Here is a 20,245-nt window from a genome sequence, read left to right as displayed (position 1 = left end):
TCTTCCCTCTTGGTTCTCTCAAGATGAGAGACATATTCGCTCCTCTTGTATATATCTATCTACAAAATAAGATACTTATATATATATATATATATATATATATATATATATATATATATATATATATAATATATATATATATATATATATATATATATATATAATATTTATTCATATTATATACTAGTAGTCACCAATTAAGGATTAACAGCAAAATATGCTAAACCCCAACAAATGGTGCCCTGTCATCCACATAAACATCATCTTCTTCCAGTCCTCCCACAATGGCTCCTACATGAACATTTAGGATTTGTTGAGTTGAAGTAAATTGTCCCTTCATGGTTGTCATAGTATGACAATGTCGTTCAATATTTTGAGAATGATCATTAACAGAAGGTAAAGACGATATGTGTTGGTGAATACGTTGTGGATAGTTGTTACTATAACCAACCATGTAAGATAAACCCAATAGATTATCACCTAAAATGTTATCAACTTTTATATTATCACGTTTGCGAAGTGATTGCGCACTAACTTGAACATTCCCATAATTTATGGTATGTGACGTGTGGGACAAGTAATTTGCATAGACTAATCCAAGGAAAGTAATTGAAGTTGCATGTTGTAAGTTGCTTCCACCTGGTCTGTATATGAGTCCACCAGGAGTGTACTCAATATGCAAACTCGATGTTTCGGGTACCAGTGTGCATAAGAAACTCTCTACTGAAGTCTTGTAAGATTCAAAAGATTTTACATATCCATCTAATACTTCCTTGAAGACAAGAACATTGAGGCCAACAAATATAAATTTTTTACTCCCTTTCAAAGATGCTGGTCCAAGTCCTTCGTGTAGTTCACACCCAGCTGGAAAACTCAACTGCGTATAGTCCAAAACTCTGACTTTTCGCAGTGTTCATGGTATTTGTCACCTTCAAAAACATATGCATCAATAAAATCTATCGAAAAACATGCAGAATCAACTCTGGTTTTTTCTTAATAGTGTCGAAAATCTGCGAAAAGCGTGCAAAATCTGTTGGAAAGCATGCAGAACCAGGATGAGATGCGTTTCTTTTCAGCAGAATCATATCCTTAAAAATAACTTTTAGTACACATGTTATCTCTTGATTACTATCTCTAGCAATTTTACCGATACACTTCCATTTAGATGTGCTTACACTGACATCATAGTCGAAAAGTCTATATCAACTTTATCCCGATTCACTACGCCAAAAACTGGAATAGACAACGCACCTTAGAGGGCGCTTTCTTAAAGAAGCGCACTCTAAAGTGAAAAAAAAAATAAGGAGCGAACAATTGGAATAGACAGCGCACCTTAGAGGGCGCTTTTGTAACAAAGCGCCCTCTAAAGTGAAGCGAAAAAATAATGAGGAAATGGAGGGACACTAATAGAGGGCGCGTTTATGAAAGCGCCCTCTAAGGGTACCCTTAGAGGGCGCTTTTAAAAAAGCGCTCTCTAAGTCCATGTACATTTCCAGTTTATAAGGCGCTTTTGGAAAGCCTTAGAGAGCGCTTTCAGAAGCGCCCTGTTAGGCCCCCTTTAGAGGGTGCTTTTTTTACAAAAGCGCCCTCTAAGGTCCCCTTTAGTAAACATTAAAATTATAGCATATACTGCATGTCTCTTTATTTTCCATCTCTATATGCTATTTCGTTTACGTAACTGGGTTTTCTCTCTACTGCGATTACTCTCGTCCTCCGTTCGTTCTCCCTCCCTTACCGTCGTCGTCACCGTCGCCTTTTTCTGCTGCTGCATTCACGTTCACTGAGTTATCTGCGTCCACCGTCGCTCTTCACTTTCTTCTCCATCGTTACCGTCACCTTGAAGGTATTTCTCTTCTCCATCGTTACCGTTCACTTTCTTCAGGTGTTTGATTAGGGCATTTTCTAAACTGAGTTTTACATTTTGTGCATTATGTTGATTAATGTTGTTTAGGGCAAACGAGCACTATATGGTGTTCATGAGCACCTTGTTGTAAGGTTTTTTATTTCTGATTGAAAACTGATGTGATTTGGAGTGTGTTTGAGCTTGTGCTTGGAAGTTTGATGATTATGGATGCAAGTTTGTTCATGTTCCAAACACCATAAGTTTGCATTGGTCTTTTGTATGCAGTAGGTGTGTGTGAGTTTGTATTCAATAATGATAAAAAAAAAAAGAGTTTAGATTGTTGTAACATGAGAGAAATGGAAGGTATATGAATGTGTTTTTTATGTAGCTTCACGAATATGGTCATTGTCTTACTTGGGTCTTATTGAATCATTTCTATATTACAGATAAAATGGCTAACCAAGACGTTACCCATGACGCGAGTGGATCACGTAACAATGTTGAAAAAGAAATCAAACGAGGATTGACTGTTATGAAGTCAATCATTCGTGCAAGAGACAAGGGTGAAAAATTTGAAGTACATTGGAGTGCTGAAGACCAACTAATTGAGCCTAACGGTTCAATGTTAGCAAGTTACATTGGTTTCCTTGTTCGACAACATATTCCGATTACATGTGATAATTGGAGAAGTCCGGAATTGAAGGTTGGCAAAGAAAAAATATGGTCCGAGATACAGGTACTTACCATATATTGTTATATGTTTTTTTTTTTTGACTATTTGTTGACCATATATTGTTATAATATTACTTATAATAACACACTCCATGTGTATGTTTTTTAGAGATCCTTTCACATCGATGAAAACCGGCAAAAATATTGTATTCAATTGGCCGGAAAAAGACTCTGAGGATTTCGATCCTTTTTGTCCAACAAATTTCTCAAGGATGAGGAAGGAAAATTTGTTGAAGCAGAACGGCCAATGAAGTATGCCGAGATTATTTCAGCCGAAGAATGGGATAACTTTGTCGCCAAACGAAGAAACGAAAAATTCCATGTAATGTCTATTAATTATGGTATTATGCAATTGTTAAGTTACTTGGTTCTAATATGCCTTAAACTTTTTTATCCAGGAAGTAAGCGACAAAAATCGGAAAAGGGCATCAAAACCCGCGTATCCGTACAAAAAAGGGCGTACGGGGTATGCACGGTTACAACAAAGAATTGTGAGTATATTCAAATGCTATGAGCTTATACATTGTCACAATATGTTATAATTGATGATCTTATAATCTAATTCAATGTGTAGCTAGCCGAGGAGAAAAGTGACGCAACATCTCTTCCGGAGCACGTATTGTGGAAGGCTGCTCGGGTTGGGAAGGATGGGGCTGTCGTTGAAGCGGTTCAAAATGTTTATGACGAATGTGTAAGTATATGTAACATTATTTCTTTAATTATATCGAAAATTTTGTTAGACATATAATTCATTTTTAATCTCCTCTAATAATATTTCAGGAGACTTTATCCCAAACCTTACCTTCAACCGAGGTCCAGGATTGCAGGAGCGTACTTAGTCGAGTACTAAATGTTCCTGAGTATTCCGGTCGTGTGAGGGGTAAGGGTTTTGGTGTGACTCCGTCGTCATTTTATAAAAAACTAAAAACAAAAAATCCTACCAACAAAGAGGTGATGGAGACCTTGGCAGAGTTAAGGGCACAAGTACTCGAACTGCAAAAGGAGAATGCAAGGTATAGAGAGGAAAGGTGCGGTTCCGAGGCAAAAGATACTAGTGACCGAGCTAGTATCAATTGTCAACCGAAATTTCCCGAGGTAATTATATATGTTATTATGAAATTAAAATAGCACTTTTTTACTTGACACCTATACACGTTAACAATAACATTTATTATTGGTTTAGGGCATTACACCTTGTCAACTGTATCTATCGTCACCAACTTATCGCATAGTTGGCAAGGGAAAAGTGCACAACACTTCGGGTGAATTACTTCACCATAATCCCCTCCTGGTGGGATATATGAAAGTTTCGGTTGACCTTGTATTAGATACGGACGCGCTTCTACCATTACCTGACGTTGTTTCAGAGACAACGTTGATGCGAGATGCAGTCGGATCCTTTGTTGGTTGACCGTCAGATCTAATTTTCCCAGATGCCGAGGTATATATGTTCTAAATGATTATGAATATTTAGTATTCACATTTCAATTCAGCTACAATTATGATATTTAATCAATCCTTATTACATGGTAATGTTAGACTCCTACAAGACCCACACATAAAGCTGGTAAAGGAATTTCAAGACGCATCGAGTCGGTTGCATCTCAAAAAGAGATACAAATATATATACCCATTGAATTATATACGCAACGATTCTGTTGTATCACAAAAAGTCATGATTTAATTTATATGAATTTTTAGGTTCCCGGTCGAAAGTTGAAAAGCGCTGGTAAGGATATTCGAACGACGTCCGGGACAAAATCTCAAATTATGATGCGTCTTGAGAAAATGGTGGAAGAGTCCGATATTATGCACGGCGCCATCCGTAGTGTAGATTTTGATGAAGGTGTTTTCGGAATTGCTCATTCCGAAATAATTGCAAAGGAGGACATGCAACAATTTTTTGAACACGAAGAATTGGGCATCGCTGTCATTCATACATACATATGGTACTCCGATCAATCTATAATTTACTTAGTTGAACAATTTATTTACACATTTCAATGAGTAGTCTAATGTTTATTATGTTTCTATTTAAGGTATATGTATGACACATTGATGCGGGGAACTGAATTGTGTAACCGTTTCAATTTTATTACTGCTTCCCGTATCAACACAACGTTAATAACGAAAAATCCAACATCCGTAAAGAATGAACTAGTCGATAGATTCATGGCGGCCGGCGATAATACTACACCCAATTTGTATTTTTTACCGTTTAATTCTGGCAACGGGTTAGATTTTCTTTCTAATAATTTCATTCTAATCTATGTATATCTTTTACGTAGAAAATTTTCATGCATCTAAATTTTTGTTTTATTTTACAGTGGTCACTGGGTGTTGGTTGCTATGGATCTTTCGAGACTAATGGTGTATTATCTCGATTCGTTATCGGGTGATTGGAGTAAATATCTGAGTATGAAGAAGATGGTTGACGCGTAAGTGAAATTCCCCTAAATATTCGTGTGTATTTGTATATTTAATTATGTCTGTCAGATTGATCTCAATATACGTTTTTATTTTGTTAGGGCAATACTAAAATTTAGATCGAAAAAGAATTATCGTAATAGGAAGGACATTACCTGGGTCAGAGTTGAGGTATATATTAAGTATCTTATTTTTGCTTATAATAGTGTTTGTTTTTTTGCTTATAATAGTGTTTGTAAAAAAGTAACTATATATATATTGTTTGTTTTTCTGTGTAGTATCCTCAGCAAAACAATTCAGTCGATTGCGGATTTTTTGTATTGAGATTTATGAGAGATATCATTGCGTTGAATCGTATAGACATCCAAAAAATGGTATGGAATAATAACTTAGGGTTTATTTTAATATTATCGGATATTTCATCTAATTTGTTACTAAATCATGAATATGTTTTATTCTCTTAATTGTAGTACTTTGACGAATACAAATCTTACTCAAGAGCTCATTTGGATGAAATGAAGGATGAATTGTGTCAATTCATTATTGATCAAAGAATCATATAGCTAGGTTGTATATTGTTGTACATATATGTATGGAATGTTGTTGTTGTATGTTGTTGTTGTATATATGTTGTATATTGTTGTTGTACTTTTACTAAATCATGAATATGTTATTGTATATTGTTGATCAAAGAATCATATATTAATGTTGTATATATGGAGGATTAATGTTGTATATAAATGGATTCATGTTGTATATATCAATGGATTAATGGTGTATAACATTGGATTAAAGGATGAAATCAATATGAATTTTACACTTTTGCAGCATGCGAACAGGTTCCCAATTAAATACCCACTGCTTTTCAAACAAATTTTTTAAAAATACTAACACTTTAGAGGGCGCTTTCTGTAGGAAGCGCCCTCTAAACACTTTACATTGACAACTTTAGAGGGCGCTTTGTCCAGAAAGCGCCCTCTAAGGTGGCTTTACATTGACAACTTTAGAGGGCGCTTTGTCCAAAAAGCGCCCTCTAAGGTGGCCCTTTATGGACCACTCCAGAGGGCGCTTTTTTCTGAAAGCGCACTATAATGTGGCCCTTAAAGGGCCACTTTAGACAGCGCTTTCTCCAGGAAAACAAAGCGCTGTCTTTACCTATGCCAGCGCCACTTTAGAGGGCGCTTAAAAGCGCTGTTATAGGCCAAAATAAGCGCCCTCTTTTCCCTTATTTGGCGTAGTGATTGCTATCGTAAGGTCCTTAATTGCTTCCCTAAAGCTGTCAATATTATAAACAGTTATCCTTGAGGCCGATTTAATCACAATAGGTAACCAATTCAGATAAGAATTCTCAAGTAATGTGTCGCGATTGTAAAAATAATAGAGTCGCCACCATCCTTTATTCGTTCCAAAGAAATAGGAAAATAATGATAAAACCTATAGACTAAGGGTGAGATGCTATGTTCGAGAGTCGGTTAAGTAAGGGGAATGTACTAGGAATCATTTACCTCCACTATATCATTTACCTCCATTGTACTCAATGAGATCCTCCTCTAATTCTAGGATTAGTGTGTGCTTGAGATGTTTGCTTGGTTATTGATTAATTATTAACTATTTATCATATTTATTAAGTAAATATTTTAATTAAAATAGATGAGAGAACAAAAAAGACTTTTTATTATAGTACTAGCTACCGTTAACAACTCTATGCCTACATACCTTCGTATTAGGCAAGGGATCAGAGTACCGTAGTTTTTGTAGAAAATAATTGTTTATTATGTCGTTTTTATCCCTCGGAAACCCTCACGCGTTAGGGGCAGAGAAATTATTGATTTTTAGAATACCTCAATACTCCAGGATAGAGGACTTACAGATTGAAGTGTGTTAAATTTGATTCTATCCCTTGTTTATATAAGCAAATAAAGAACACACAACACTAAAACTAAAGGTTAGGACGAACTCTCTTTAGAGAAAGTATAAGAACTCCCCAGCAGAGTCGTCAACTGTCGCGACTGGAAAAATGATAGAGTCGCCACCATCCTTTATTCATTCCTAAGGAACAGGGAAATAATGACAAAACCTATAGACTAAGGCTAAAATGCTAGGTTTAGAAGTCAGTTAAGTAATGGAAAGGTACTAGGCACCCTTTACCTCAATTGTACTCAATGAGATCCTCCTCTAATTCTAGAATTAGTGTGTGCTTGAGATGTTTGCTTGATTATCGATTAATTATTAATTATTTATCGTATTTATTGAGCAAATATTTTAATTAAAATAGATGAGAGAATAAAAAAGATTTTTTATTATAGTACTCGCTAGAGTTTACAACTCTATGCCTACGTACCTTCATGTTAGACGAGAGATCAGTGTACCGTAGTTCTTGTAGAAAGTAATTATTTATTTTGTCGTTTTTATCCTTTGAAACTCTCACGCATTGGGGCAGAGAAATGATTGATTTTTAAAATGCCTTAATACTCCAGAGTAGAGGACTTACAATTTGAAGTGTGTTAAACTTAATTTTATCCCTCGATTGTTTGTGAAGATAATATTTATTTTATTTTAAAAAAATAAAATTTAGAATATTTGATATAACCCTCATCCCGATTTTATCCCTGATTTTATCCCTTGAAAATCATAGACTTTTATCCCATGTTTGTATCCCTTATTCAATTGTAAAAATTAATTTGATTAAGAAAATAAATTAAATAAGACGCAATTTAATATATCCCTATCCCGATTTTATCCCTGATTTTTAGAAATTTTCCTAGAATTTTATCCCATAATTATCCCTAAAATAATTAGAGAAGTTTTGGGGAAAGTTGAGAAAGTATATGGTTGGATGGAGGTTTAGAAGGTGAAAGGGTGAAATAAATGGGGTAGATTTTAAGTTTAAAAAGGATGGAAGCCTTCTGGGTGTCATGGCGAACGTCGTGTAATGTGTGGTGAAACATCACGTCGTGTAAATATGGAGGACGTCGTGTAGGTCGTGGCGAACACCACGAAATGCAAAAACGAAATTTTACTTGTTTTTATTGATTTTAAGTGTTGAGATTGCTCTCTTAGGCTCTAAACATTCTTTTTAGGCCTGCATCATGGTTAGTGGTGCAAAATTTGTTTTTTTGAAAATAAAAAGTAGTGGATTAAAAATATTTGAAATGCATAAAAACATAATGGAAAAATATCATAACATAACATGAAATAAATATTAGAAATTTATGGGTTCCCTCCCACGCAGCGCTACGTTTAACGTCGGTAGCTCGACTAACAAATTATCACTCAACACATAAAATGAAATCCTAATTATGGGAGCAAAACAAAAATGAGAACAAAAAAATCCGAATGATACAAACGTGAAATAGTTCATCCCATACACTTAAACAAAACATTGTCCTCAAATTTTTAAGAGTAAATACGGGAGGTAGTAAACTAGAGAAATGATCCATCTGCTCGGCCATCACATTAGTATAGTCCATAAAATCCCGCTGAAGAGTAGTCAAATCAGTCCGGAGTGTGGTAAGATATGTTTGGATGGTCTGTAGCTCTGTATGACGCTCTCCAAGAGGAGGTGAACCATCTAAGGAGAAAGAAGAAGTATCAGAAGATGCAGTATGGTGGTACTCAGGGGCAAGTGGTATGGGTGACTCATCCTGAATCTCTAGAGGGTAATGTCAGTTGTCACAATTGTGCACACTAGCCCTCTTGGGATTATGAAGGGTGAACTGGTGAATCACCTCACTCAATATTACTATATTGTACTCATTTGGTCCCTCACGCCTCACTAATCTCGAAATCATGCAATGGTCTATATCAATCAAATCATGCCCACAACAAGGGGTCAAGAGAGCTATCTGGTTACATAGGCCCGAGGCTATAGCTATGTGGGTCACAGTACCGTCTACGTAGATATTCTCTATCACCTTATTTGCTACCCTGTATAAACTAGTAAGCAAGAAAGCAGCAAAGTTGATAGGTCTGGATTGAAAGAGACTAAAAATGAAGAATAACTCTTCCCTACTTACTGGGTCTATGTTCCTAGCTTTCCCAAAAAAGGTCTGGGCTGCAACCATATGAAAAGACATGAGAGCCATGCTGAAATGCTAGGAGACGGGCTAACTCGCCTTGGTTAAGGCGATAGTTTCTTCCAAATAGTCTAAAGGAAACTATGCCTATGGACGGTCATAATCCAAGGTTAGGTTGGTAGTCAAAAGAGCTTAGGAATTCTAGGGTTAGGTTTTTGTTGGTGGGATGTTTCACAACAGAGAAGCGGTCCCAACTTATCTGTGTAAACATAAACCATACACTATTTGTGATCCTAAGGCTACTAGCGTAGGAAAATCAGGGTAACAGGTAGGTGAGATGGTCCTCTCAGCCAAGAGTTCGAAATGCCTCATACGGGCGTCGTTCTTGAAAATAACCCACATATTATCTTCGTGTTGCATTCTCTAGTTAATTAGTAAAAGTTAGTATGTGAGTGTGACATGAAAGGAAATAAAACAAGTTAGTATTGATTAATAAGTTAGTTTACCCCTTTAATATATCGAAGGGAAAACGAGAGTAATACGAATCAAAAACCATGTGTTTCCTCCCATGCAACGCTATGTTTAACGTTGGCAGCTTGACAAAGTTTCCAGTGCATTTAATCTTGCAAGGTGACATCCAGCTCTTCTAAATTTAAGCTAGTATAATAATTCGCGTCTTCAGCATAATAATAGTGCTTTAGTCGTTGTCCGTTTACAATGAAAGGCTCATTGGACTTGCCTAATATTTCAACAACACCAGTTTGGAAAATGTTAGTTACTTTGAAGGGTCCTGACCATCGAGAGCGGAGATTTCTAGGAAAAGGTCTTAGTCGAGAATTAAAAAGGAGAACTAACTCCCCTTCTTTGAATTCTCTCATTGTTATCTGTTTATCGTGTCACCTCTTAGTTCTTTCTTTATATATTTGGGAATTTTCGTAAGCGTCTAACCTTAGTTCCTCCAACTCGTGTATGTCAAGAATTCACTTACTACCAACAATCTCGTAGTCCATATTCAGAGTCTTTATGGTCCGATAGGCCTTGTGCTCGAGTTCTATTGGAAAATAACATGACTTACCATAAACAAGTTTGAATGATGTAGTTCCAATTGGTGTCTTGAAAGTTGTCATATAGGCCCACAAAGCCTCTTCCAGCTTTGATGACCAATCTTTCCTAGATATAACAACTGCCTTCTTTAAGATTTACTTGATCTCCCTATTGGAGACTTCAACCTGTCCACTCGTTTGTGGATGGTATAAGGTTGTGATGCGGTGTTTTACTCCATGCTTAAGTAGTAGTTTTTCAAATATTCTCGATATGAAGTGAGATTCACCGTCACTATTGACGAGTCTTGGAATACCAAATATAGGGGAGATACTCTTTTTAAATATCTTGACCACAACTCGTGCATCGTTTGTAGGTGGAGATATTGCCTCATTCCACTTTGATACGTAATCTACTGTGACGAGTATGGATTTATTTCCAAATGATGATGGGAAAGGACTCATGAAATTGATCCCCCATACGTCAAAGACTTCTAAATCTAAGATGTTCTTTAGAGGCATCTCGCCGCGTCGAGAGATATTACCAGTGCGTTGACACCGATCACATTTAGCGACTACGACATGGTCTCCTTCCATAAGTCTAGTCCCAAAGTTTCTCCCGGGAGACTCGATTGAGGTCTGATCCGAGAGACTTAACTCATAAGTCTTGCTTGAGGGCTTAGACCCAATTCTCACCCGAGAGACTCAAAGCCTCACATGAGAGACTTAGAGTCTCATCAGAAATGTTCAACATATAATCTTTCCTAAATGACTCGTAGACTTATTGAACATGCTCACCTAAATGTTTGTTCGAGGAACAATACACCTTGGCAAAAAAAAACACAATCCAAGATTTAACACCTCGCTAAAGGGTCTTACGATGAAATAGTCAAATAAAACTTTTAATAATATATATAAATAAAAAATAAAGTTTGGTGCAACAAACTTGTCATTTTCAATTTAAAAAAAAAGAGTCTAATATGACAAAAATAAATTGCCTCATTTGTAAAATGTTTTAATTTAGCCGATTTCACATATATCACGTGGACACTCAAAACCGGTATTCAAAATAAGACCAATAACAATAACTATTGGATCGTGTTTGGTTTCATAAAGATCACAAGATCCACAGCACCACACACATAGCTGTATTCTACTCACTCCCACGTCGGCCACCGTATAACTTGCTATACCCAATCATACTAAACCAAATTGCATTCAATTCTAATAATAACCATAAATATCAATGTAAGGAACTACATTCTTTTTTACAGCACATTCAATCAATTTTATATTTAATTTAAAATATATATAATTGTTAGTATATTTTTAAATAATTTATTATAATCTAATCTGATTAATTAAATTATAAAAAAATATTATTTAATTTTTAATTTAATAGGTTTACTATATTAAAAAAGAGTGCATGTTAGTCAACTGAATATAATATTATTTATATTTATACATCAAATTTGTAATAGTTTTTAAAAATTATTTTCAAAAACATTAAAAAAATTATTATAAATTCTGTAATGAAATCTTATTTTTTCAGAAAAAAGTATATTGTTTTATTTTTTATTTTTTAAAACTTAATATAATATTTACTAATTAAAATAAAATATATTTAAATATTCATCACAAATTATAAAATAGATAAATTAAAATAATAAATAACAAAGAGTGATATAAAAAATGGCAAATAGAAAATTGATCGATTCTTTTATTACTAATATTTTATTGATTTTATGAAGCAATAGCTGAAAAGGTAGGAATGAGTGTTAAACAGTTAAAACTAGAGTCATTGCCAAATAAAAAATTAGAATTAATATATATATATATATATATATATATATATATATATATATATATATATATATATATATATATATATATATATATATATATATATATATATATATATATATATATATATATATATAATATATATATATATATATATATATATATATATATATATATATATATATATATATATATATATATATATATATATATATATATATAATATATATATATATATATATATATATATATATATATATCATAATTAAATATACAAAAGATTCATTTTTGAAAAAAAAATACAAAAATTTAAATGTGATATTCCATCATTTCTTAATTCTAAAACTCCTTTTAGAAGAATTACTTGTCTCTAAATATAAAGCTATCTTAAATTGTTTGAATGGATTAATTCCATTTTTTTAAAACATATTATTTATTAACATTATTAATTTATTTTAGAATATGAAAAATAAATACAAAATACAGTTACACACAAAATTTAGTAATACTCACATATAATTTATACAAATTAATTATATCATCAATTTGTCTTAATATACTTTAAAAATTCTTACTCCCCACGATAAGTGTTTTTTTTTAATCTTAAATTATTTATCTTTCTAAAATATCAATATGATATTTATTATTATTTTTTTCTTATTAACTCATCTTATTGTATTTTAAATAATGTAACTAGTTCACTACTTATTAATAATAAAGTTATTTTATTAAATAATTTATTTTATTATTAAAATTAACATAATTAATTATTATTTTAAAGTGAAAATCTCAAAGAGATAAGACTAAGGAAGTAATTGATATGAATATTAAATTAATTTACTTGAATTCAAATAATCAAAGTCTTCAATACGTTGAGGGTGAGACTTCTTTTAGAGCAATATCTTGTTTTAGTGACACATTACATATTTATTCAAAATATTAAGAGGATAGATGGGTGAATTCTTTCACTTAAAAATGTTCTAATTTCTATATTTTCAACCAATCTGCTCACATTTGACATATCCTGAACACAATAAAAAAATCATTCTTATAATTTAAACAAATTTTTATATAAAAAGAACTTACCATTCATCCATAAAAACTACAATTTTATTAATAATAATGAAAGGTAATTCACTCAAAAATAAAAATTTATTTATAGTTAATTTTATATATAAGTAATAGATGATATATTATTTTACTAAATTATTATTTATTAATATTAATAATAACGTAAATGAAAAGAATTAGAAAATAAATAATAATTCTTGAATAATATAATTTTTTTTATTAATCATAATTTACAATATTATTTTAAAAATTGAATCGAATTGGTCGATCTGATCAGGAACTAGAGAAGCTATCGATCTTATATCAGTGCTAGATCGAATAAAATCATTAGAAATCGTCAAGAACCGACCAAAATTAATAAAAACCAATTTTAAAAAATTGACATATTAATTGTTTGCTTTATTTTTTTGAAACAAAACAACGTTTTTTTATGATTTTCTTAAAAGTAAAATTAAAATTGTTCAAAATTTCATATTATTTTGTTATTTAGCTTATGTTGGATGTTCAAAATTTATCTAAATTTTGTATTATTTTGTTGTTTATGATGATAATTATATTTAAAATTTAAATTTAATAAATAAATTTATAAAATTATGATATTTTAAAATTTTATAGGTGTCGTGATATTTAAAAAAAAAAAATCATCCGATTCTAACCGTTTAATAATTAATATAGTTTTGTTTTAAACGCCGATATATTTAATTTAATTCGATTTATTTTATACAGTTGGATCAGTAATCCAATTGTTCCACTAATAAACCAAATTATCCAATGTCTGGTTGATTTGATAATTGGTCTAATTTCTAAAAACAATAATTTACAGTTAAATATTTATGAATGGGTGTGATGCACCCACGCATCATGAACATATCAATTAATCTCCTATTATTATTATTATACTCTTTTCAGATTAAAAGAAACATAATGATAGCAATTTGTTCCACTAGAAAAACGTGAAAAAGAATTATCTGTAGACATCAAATTCTTCATTCATACAATCATTTATTCATGTCCGTTTGATTAAAATCAAACGATCTAAAACTTTCCAATATTATTAAAACCTAAAAATGTATTCTTAAAATATACATCATTCGATCTCAATCTAACGAAGAATATAGGTAGTAATGAAGCGAATGCTAGATTTTAACAACCGCAGTAAATCCTAATTTCAAAAAGGTCAAATTGATCCAATATTTCTAAATACAACAACAACAAAAAGGACCCACGTATCTCCGCTTATTCCGTAGCATAATTGGCCAAATATTCTCTAAATATATTAATTTCCTTTTTTGCCCCCTTTCGTTTCTATTCCTTCTAAAATAATTAATTTCCTTTTTTGCCCTTTACTTTCTCTTCCTTATCTCTTTCATGCCTCGTCAGATACACCAGCACATAGTCATCTAAAAACCGTGTATACTTTCCATCTAAAAATCAAAACCCTATTTTCGACACAAATCCATATTAGCACAAACCATATAAATCTCTTCTTCCATTCATTTCAAAAACCTCCCAACCCAAACCCTTTCTCCCCTTGTATGTTACACCATGAAGATTTTCAACCCTTCTAAATCCTTTCTTCAAAACGTCGTCGCTCCTTTCGACACCATTTTCATCAAAAACATGAAGCTCAACACCCTCGGTGCTTCCCACGTTAAACAATTCCATTTCCGCAGCAACAACTGATCGATCCTTTTACCAAAATACCCCTCCCCCTAAAACCTCTTTCCACCCTCCATTTCCACCCTCCATTTCCACCCTCCATTTCTTTCTTTCGAAATGGATCGTATCAATATTATCAAGAAAAGAACCATTCTGTTTAACAAATACGAGATAGGTAAAACGCTAGGTCAAGGAAATTTCGCCAAAGTGTTTCATGGAAGAAACGTTAGCACCAACGAGAACGTTGCTATAAAAGTGATTAAAAAGGAGAAGCTCAAAAAAGAGAGACTCATGAAACAAATCAAACGCGAAGTTTCTGTTATGAGTCTCGTTCGTCATCCTCACATCGTTGAACTCAAAGAGGTTATGGCGAACAAAGCCAAAGTGTTCATGGTTGTTGAATACGTCAAAGGCGGCGAGCTTTTCGCGAAAGTTGCCAAAGGGAAGATGAAGGAAGAGATTGCGAGGAAGTACTTTCAACAATTGATTAGTGCGGTTGATTTTTGTCATAGCCGCGGTGTTACGCATCGTGATTTGAAGCCGGAGAATCTGTTACTGGATGAGAATGAAGATCTTAAGGTTTCTGATTTTGGATTGTCGGCGTTGCCGGATCAACGACGATCCGACGGGATGCTTGTTACGCCGTGCGGGACTCCGGCTTACGTTGCGCCGGAGGTTTTGAAGAAGATTGGATATGATGGATCAAAGGCTGATATTTGGTCTTGTGGTGTGATTCTGTATGCTTTGCTTTGTGGATATTTGCCTTTTCAAGGTGAGAATGTCATGAGGATTTATAGTAAATCTTTTAAAGCGGATTATGCTTTACCGGAATGGATTTCACCGGGGGCCAAGAATTTGATTAGGAATTTGCTTGTTGTTGATCCTGAAAAGAGGTTTTCGATTGTTGATATAATGAAAGATCCTTGGTTTCAATTAGGGTTTATGAGACCTATTGCATTTTCAATGAAGGAATCTGCTGTGGATGATAACATTGATTTTAGTGGTGATGATGAAGCGAATAGTGATGGGAGTAATGCCGAGGTTGTGGGCGGGATCGGTACGAATCATATGAGGAGGCCGTCTTATAATGCGTTTGAGATAATTTCGTCGTTGTCAAATGGATTTGATTTGAGGAACTTGTTTGAGACTAGGAAGAGATCACCGTCGATGTTTATATCGAAACTGTCTGCTTCGGCGGTGGTTGGGAAGCTGGAGAATGTGGCGAAGAAGCTGAATTTGAAGGTAACGGGGAAGAAGGATTTCATGGTGAGAATGCAGGGGATGACGGAGGGGAGGAAGGGGAGATTGGGGATGACAGTGGAGGTGTTTGAGGTTGCGCCGGAGGTGGCGGTGGTGGAGTTTTCTAAATCGTCTGGAGATACTCTTGAGTATGTGAAGTTTTGTGAAGATGAAGTTAGACCTTCTCTCAAAGACATTGTTTGGAGTTGGCAGGGTGATTCTCATTCATCATGCTAATTCTCAATCACATCAGTAATTTTATATTTTTTTACATCAAAATCTAGAAATATCTCAGGCCTGTTAGATGTTTTCGTTAGTGTAATTCATTTAGATTGGCATTACAAGATTCATAAATGTTTGATATTTCATTTGAGGTTTGTAATTAGCTTCTAATAATACGTCACTGATGTTGTTGGCTTAATTATCTTGTTTTGCATTTGGTATCAATCAAGTGTGTTGGTAGTTGGGTAATTATATCATTATTGGTTGTGATATTTATGAACAATGGACCCGATTGAACAGATTTTTTAGGACAGTACGACCGTTATTGATTATTTATTAGACGTGGTATGTACTGGATCAATGATTCTGCTTGGATTTGTCCAGTTGTTGTAGATAGGCATATGCTCCTAATCAAAGAATTTACATATAACTACCAAGTTGTTGGGCTGTATAAGACCCTATCAATTCTTTTGTTTAATGGCACCAATTTGTGGTTGCTTGGTGTGTATTTGTCAATGATTTTGCCATATGTGCTGACTTTAGCTGATTGATATTGTTTAGTCGTTTTATGGTGATTTAGATGAAGTTCCCAAGTGTTATTCATTTTAACAAAACCGATTTATAAGATGAGGAAAATCAATTTATAAAATGAAGAGTATATTATACAATTTTTATATTCTATATTTAATCAACATGAGACTTATGATCTTTTACGACTTTCAAAGGAAAGAATTCAGATTACCAAATTGGTATTTCTTGACAAATGAAAATTGAAAAGATACATAATAATTTGACTAAAGTCATTCAACCTAAGGAAGAGAATTGCAAGTTTCCATTAAAACTGCTCATTGATCATTTTCACAAGCAATTTTCCACCAAAACACTACTCACACACACAAAGATTGTCCGAACTCACTTCAGGCCTTCTTTCTCTGTCAGATTGGCCAAACTCCATGCATCCTCACTCCGGCAAGCTCACTCCAACCTCACTCCTCCAAACTCCCAGTTCTTACTCATTAATTAGGATTTTCTTTATGATGTTCAAACATTTTCAGTTTCGGTTGAACTTGGTTTCTGAAAGAAACCCAATAAATTTTGTTCTTTTTTTGAGTTACAACATTATTCTGAAAGAAACCCAATGAACTTTATGTTGGAGAAATCCGTTTTCGTGTTTTTCAATGTATGAAAATATACCTATTACTTCACTATCATATGTTTTGTTTTGGTTTTTCACGAAATGGTTGGATGATAGTTTTTAGTATCCTGAATATGTTGAAGACAACAAATTCGTAACCTTCATACATGGCTTTTTATCTTTTTCTTACATGGATCTTAAACATGTTTGTCGTGTGGTTTGAAATTTGATTTTGTCTTTTGTTGTTGATGGGTCGAGTATATTACTCTTTCAGACACTTTTCTCACTTCCATTTTGCTCTAACTTGTTAACCACTATATAGTATTCAAGATTGATTCTGTTTTTTCTACATTGTATTCGTTCTCAACAATGTCAAGGACACCAATTCTCATCAAGGATTTGGTCAAGCAAAATCAGGTTTCGAAAATGCATATGAGAGTTGTTGAAAATGTAGAGCAAGCTAAAAGTGAGTATTTCTTATTTTTGAAAATGCACTAAATGAGGGACTAATTTGCAAATAATAATGAACTTATATTTTTTCATTTTAATCCTCATTGTAGAGCAAGCTAAAAGTGAATATTGCAATACAGTTATGTCAATTATACATTTCTGATATGAAGATTATAAGAGTGCATGATTGAAGAATAAGAGTGCTAAGAATTACTAGGAAACTCACCCTAGCTTGCACATCTCAAAATGATCAAGGGAGATCATATTCATGTACTCCCTTCATTTCTAAACTTAAAATATATTTGTTGATGTGTTAAACAACTTTTCAGATGTGCAAAATCTTCTAGTTACTCATCTTCGAACGTAGAAACCATTGCTGACATTATAGTTTGTGAATGATGAACTATTTTTCCTTTACCATATGGAAAATTGCATTTTTCTATATTATCTAGCTTATTAATATCTTGGAAGTAGTGTGGAAAATAATAATTAAACGATACAATTGTACACAAATTAAAAAATGTAACAATGTTGTCATAAAATATTATATTTTTATTAAACTATGTAAATAATAATAATAATAATAATAATAATAATAATAATAATAATAATAATAATAATAAAATGTCACAATTGAAAAAATAATAATAATTTATATATTAAAAAATAAAAATGAATGTCATTTTAAAATAACTTTTATTTATTTATATATAGAATGAATGTCATTTATATATTTAAAATTTATTTATTTATTTGAAAGGGAGGAAAGTTTAGATTGAGGGAGTAATGATTTTGGATTAAAGGAATGAGTAAAGTCATTTTTGGAGTTCCATAGTCCAACCATTTGCTTTTACTTGGACAGCAAGGAAAGAGACATAAGACAAAATAATGAGTGAGTAGCAAAATTTAGATAGAACTTTTTTGCATTTAAGAGGTGGGAAGGAGAGAGTGATAAAGTGCATGGACAAAATCATATGATTCACTAGCAATGAGGTGTATTTATGTTCTTTTTTATTAATTTATGCAATTAATTATAAGTATTAACGGTTGTAAAAATGACATGGGTCCACCTCAATCTAGAAAAAAACATAAGATGACTCAGATCATACTCATTTTTCTCAAATGATGATGAGGCTCCATATGATAAGTATCATGCCATAAACCAACTTGTCAAGTTGGCACATTAAATGACGAATATCTCCTCAACTTTATGCTTATCACCAAATAAATTCGTAATTTACATCTAAAGCACCAATAGTGTTATGTTATTTCAGGTGATAATGTGATTTAAAGTATTTTTTTCTTCTGACAAACTATTACTTTATGTTTGTTTCATAACTTTTTTAATTTTTATTTTTAAAGGCGTGGTGCTAAAAAGTCCAAAAGAGGGGAATATAGTTTAATTTTGTGGTTGCTGTCAAACTAATGTATTTACGAATGTATCCTTATATTCTGAATTGTGAAGCACGATTCAACTTATTGACTCCCCACTATGCAACAAATTTAACCATAGATATAAAGGCCACCTTTCATTATAAGTGGCAGTACTCGAGTGAATTTTATGAAGGGATCAAAATTGTTAAATACGTATAATTCTTTGTGTTTGGATAAAGTTGTAGAAAAAGTTTATTTTAACATAGTTAAGTAAAATCAAATTTATTAGATAAAGATTCGTTAGTAAGTGCGACACTTTTATAAGGGAAAAAAAAAAGAGAGAATATAAAAATAATGATTGTATTACAAATTAATTTATATATGGATATATATATATATATATATATATATATATATATATATATATATATATATATATATATATATATATATATATATATATATATATATATATATATATATAAAGTTATTTGATTATTAAATAATAAATATAATAAATTAAGTAACAAACCTTAAATTCTAATTAATTTTGGGTTTGAGTCATATATAATTTGAATTATATCTTATATCTCAACATATCTCCCTATAATTCAAATTGTCGAACATATATTAATCATAGTCGATCTGAACTATTTTTAATTTCTTTCTCAAATTCAGAATTTGTCGATCTTCAATCTTTTGGTGAAAACATCGGCCAACTGTCCTTTACTTGAGCAATATCTCACTTCAAGTTCACCTCAATTTACCTTCTCCCTAAGGAAATAAAATCTAACTTCAATGTGCTTACTCCTTCCATACTAAACTGGATTCTTCGCAAGATTTATGGCTGACTTGTTGTCGATTTGCAGCATTAGAGATTTCTTCACTTCGACCTCCATTTCTTCAAGCACATATCTGATCAAAATTTCTTGACATGCATCATATGATCCTACTATATATTCAACCTCACACAATGACAATGCCATCACAGGTTGCTTTCTCGAGCACCATGAGATTGGGGCACTAATTACTTGAAAGAAATAACCAGTTGTGCTTCTTCGATCTTCCTTATCTCCACAACAATCAACATCTAAATAGCAAGTAACCATAGCTCTTTTCTTTCAAAGTCTCGTCGAAATAGATTTTCATAGTTTATCTATCATTTTAAGTATCTCAGGATTCTTCTTGCAGCCTTCATGTGTGACACCATTGGTTCACTCATGTATCTACTCAC

The 20,245-nt window shown here is 32.6% G+C and overlaps 2 protein-coding genes across 2 annotated transcripts; one reads left to right on the top strand and one right to left on the bottom strand.

The window, feature by feature from the left end:
• Nucleotides 1-220: 220 nt before the first annotated feature.
• Nucleotides 221-14,597, bottom strand: LOC127082679 (endoglucanase 23). Its single transcript, XM_051022904.1, has 4 exons — nt 14,405-14,597; nt 8,413-8,654; nt 861-929; nt 221-772 (listed from the first exon to the last, which is right to left on the bottom strand). The coding sequence occupies exons 1-4, from the start codon at nt 14,595-14,597 to the stop codon at nt 221-223; spliced, it is 1,056 nt and encodes a 351-aa protein (XP_050878861.1).
• Nucleotides 14,320-16,251, top strand: LOC127087638 (CBL-interacting serine/threonine-protein kinase 5). Its single transcript, XM_051028555.1, has one exon. The coding sequence runs from the start codon at nt 14,709-14,711 to the stop codon at nt 16,065-16,067; it is 1,359 nt and encodes a 452-aa protein (XP_050884512.1). The 5' UTR covers nt 14,320-14,708; the 3' UTR covers nt 16,068-16,251.
• The last annotated feature ends 3,994 nt before the right edge of the window (nt 16,252-20,245 follow it).

The sequence above is a fragment of the Lathyrus oleraceus genome, chromosome 5 (genome assembly GCF_024323335.1).
Source record: "Lathyrus oleraceus cultivar Zhongwan6 chromosome 5, CAAS_Psat_ZW6_1.0, whole genome shotgun sequence".
Classification (NCBI taxonomy): domain Eukaryota; kingdom Viridiplantae; phylum Streptophyta; class Magnoliopsida; order Fabales; family Fabaceae; genus Lathyrus; species Lathyrus oleraceus.
Note: the sequence above shows the minus strand (reverse complement) of the source record. Positions and strands in the feature narration are given on the sequence as shown.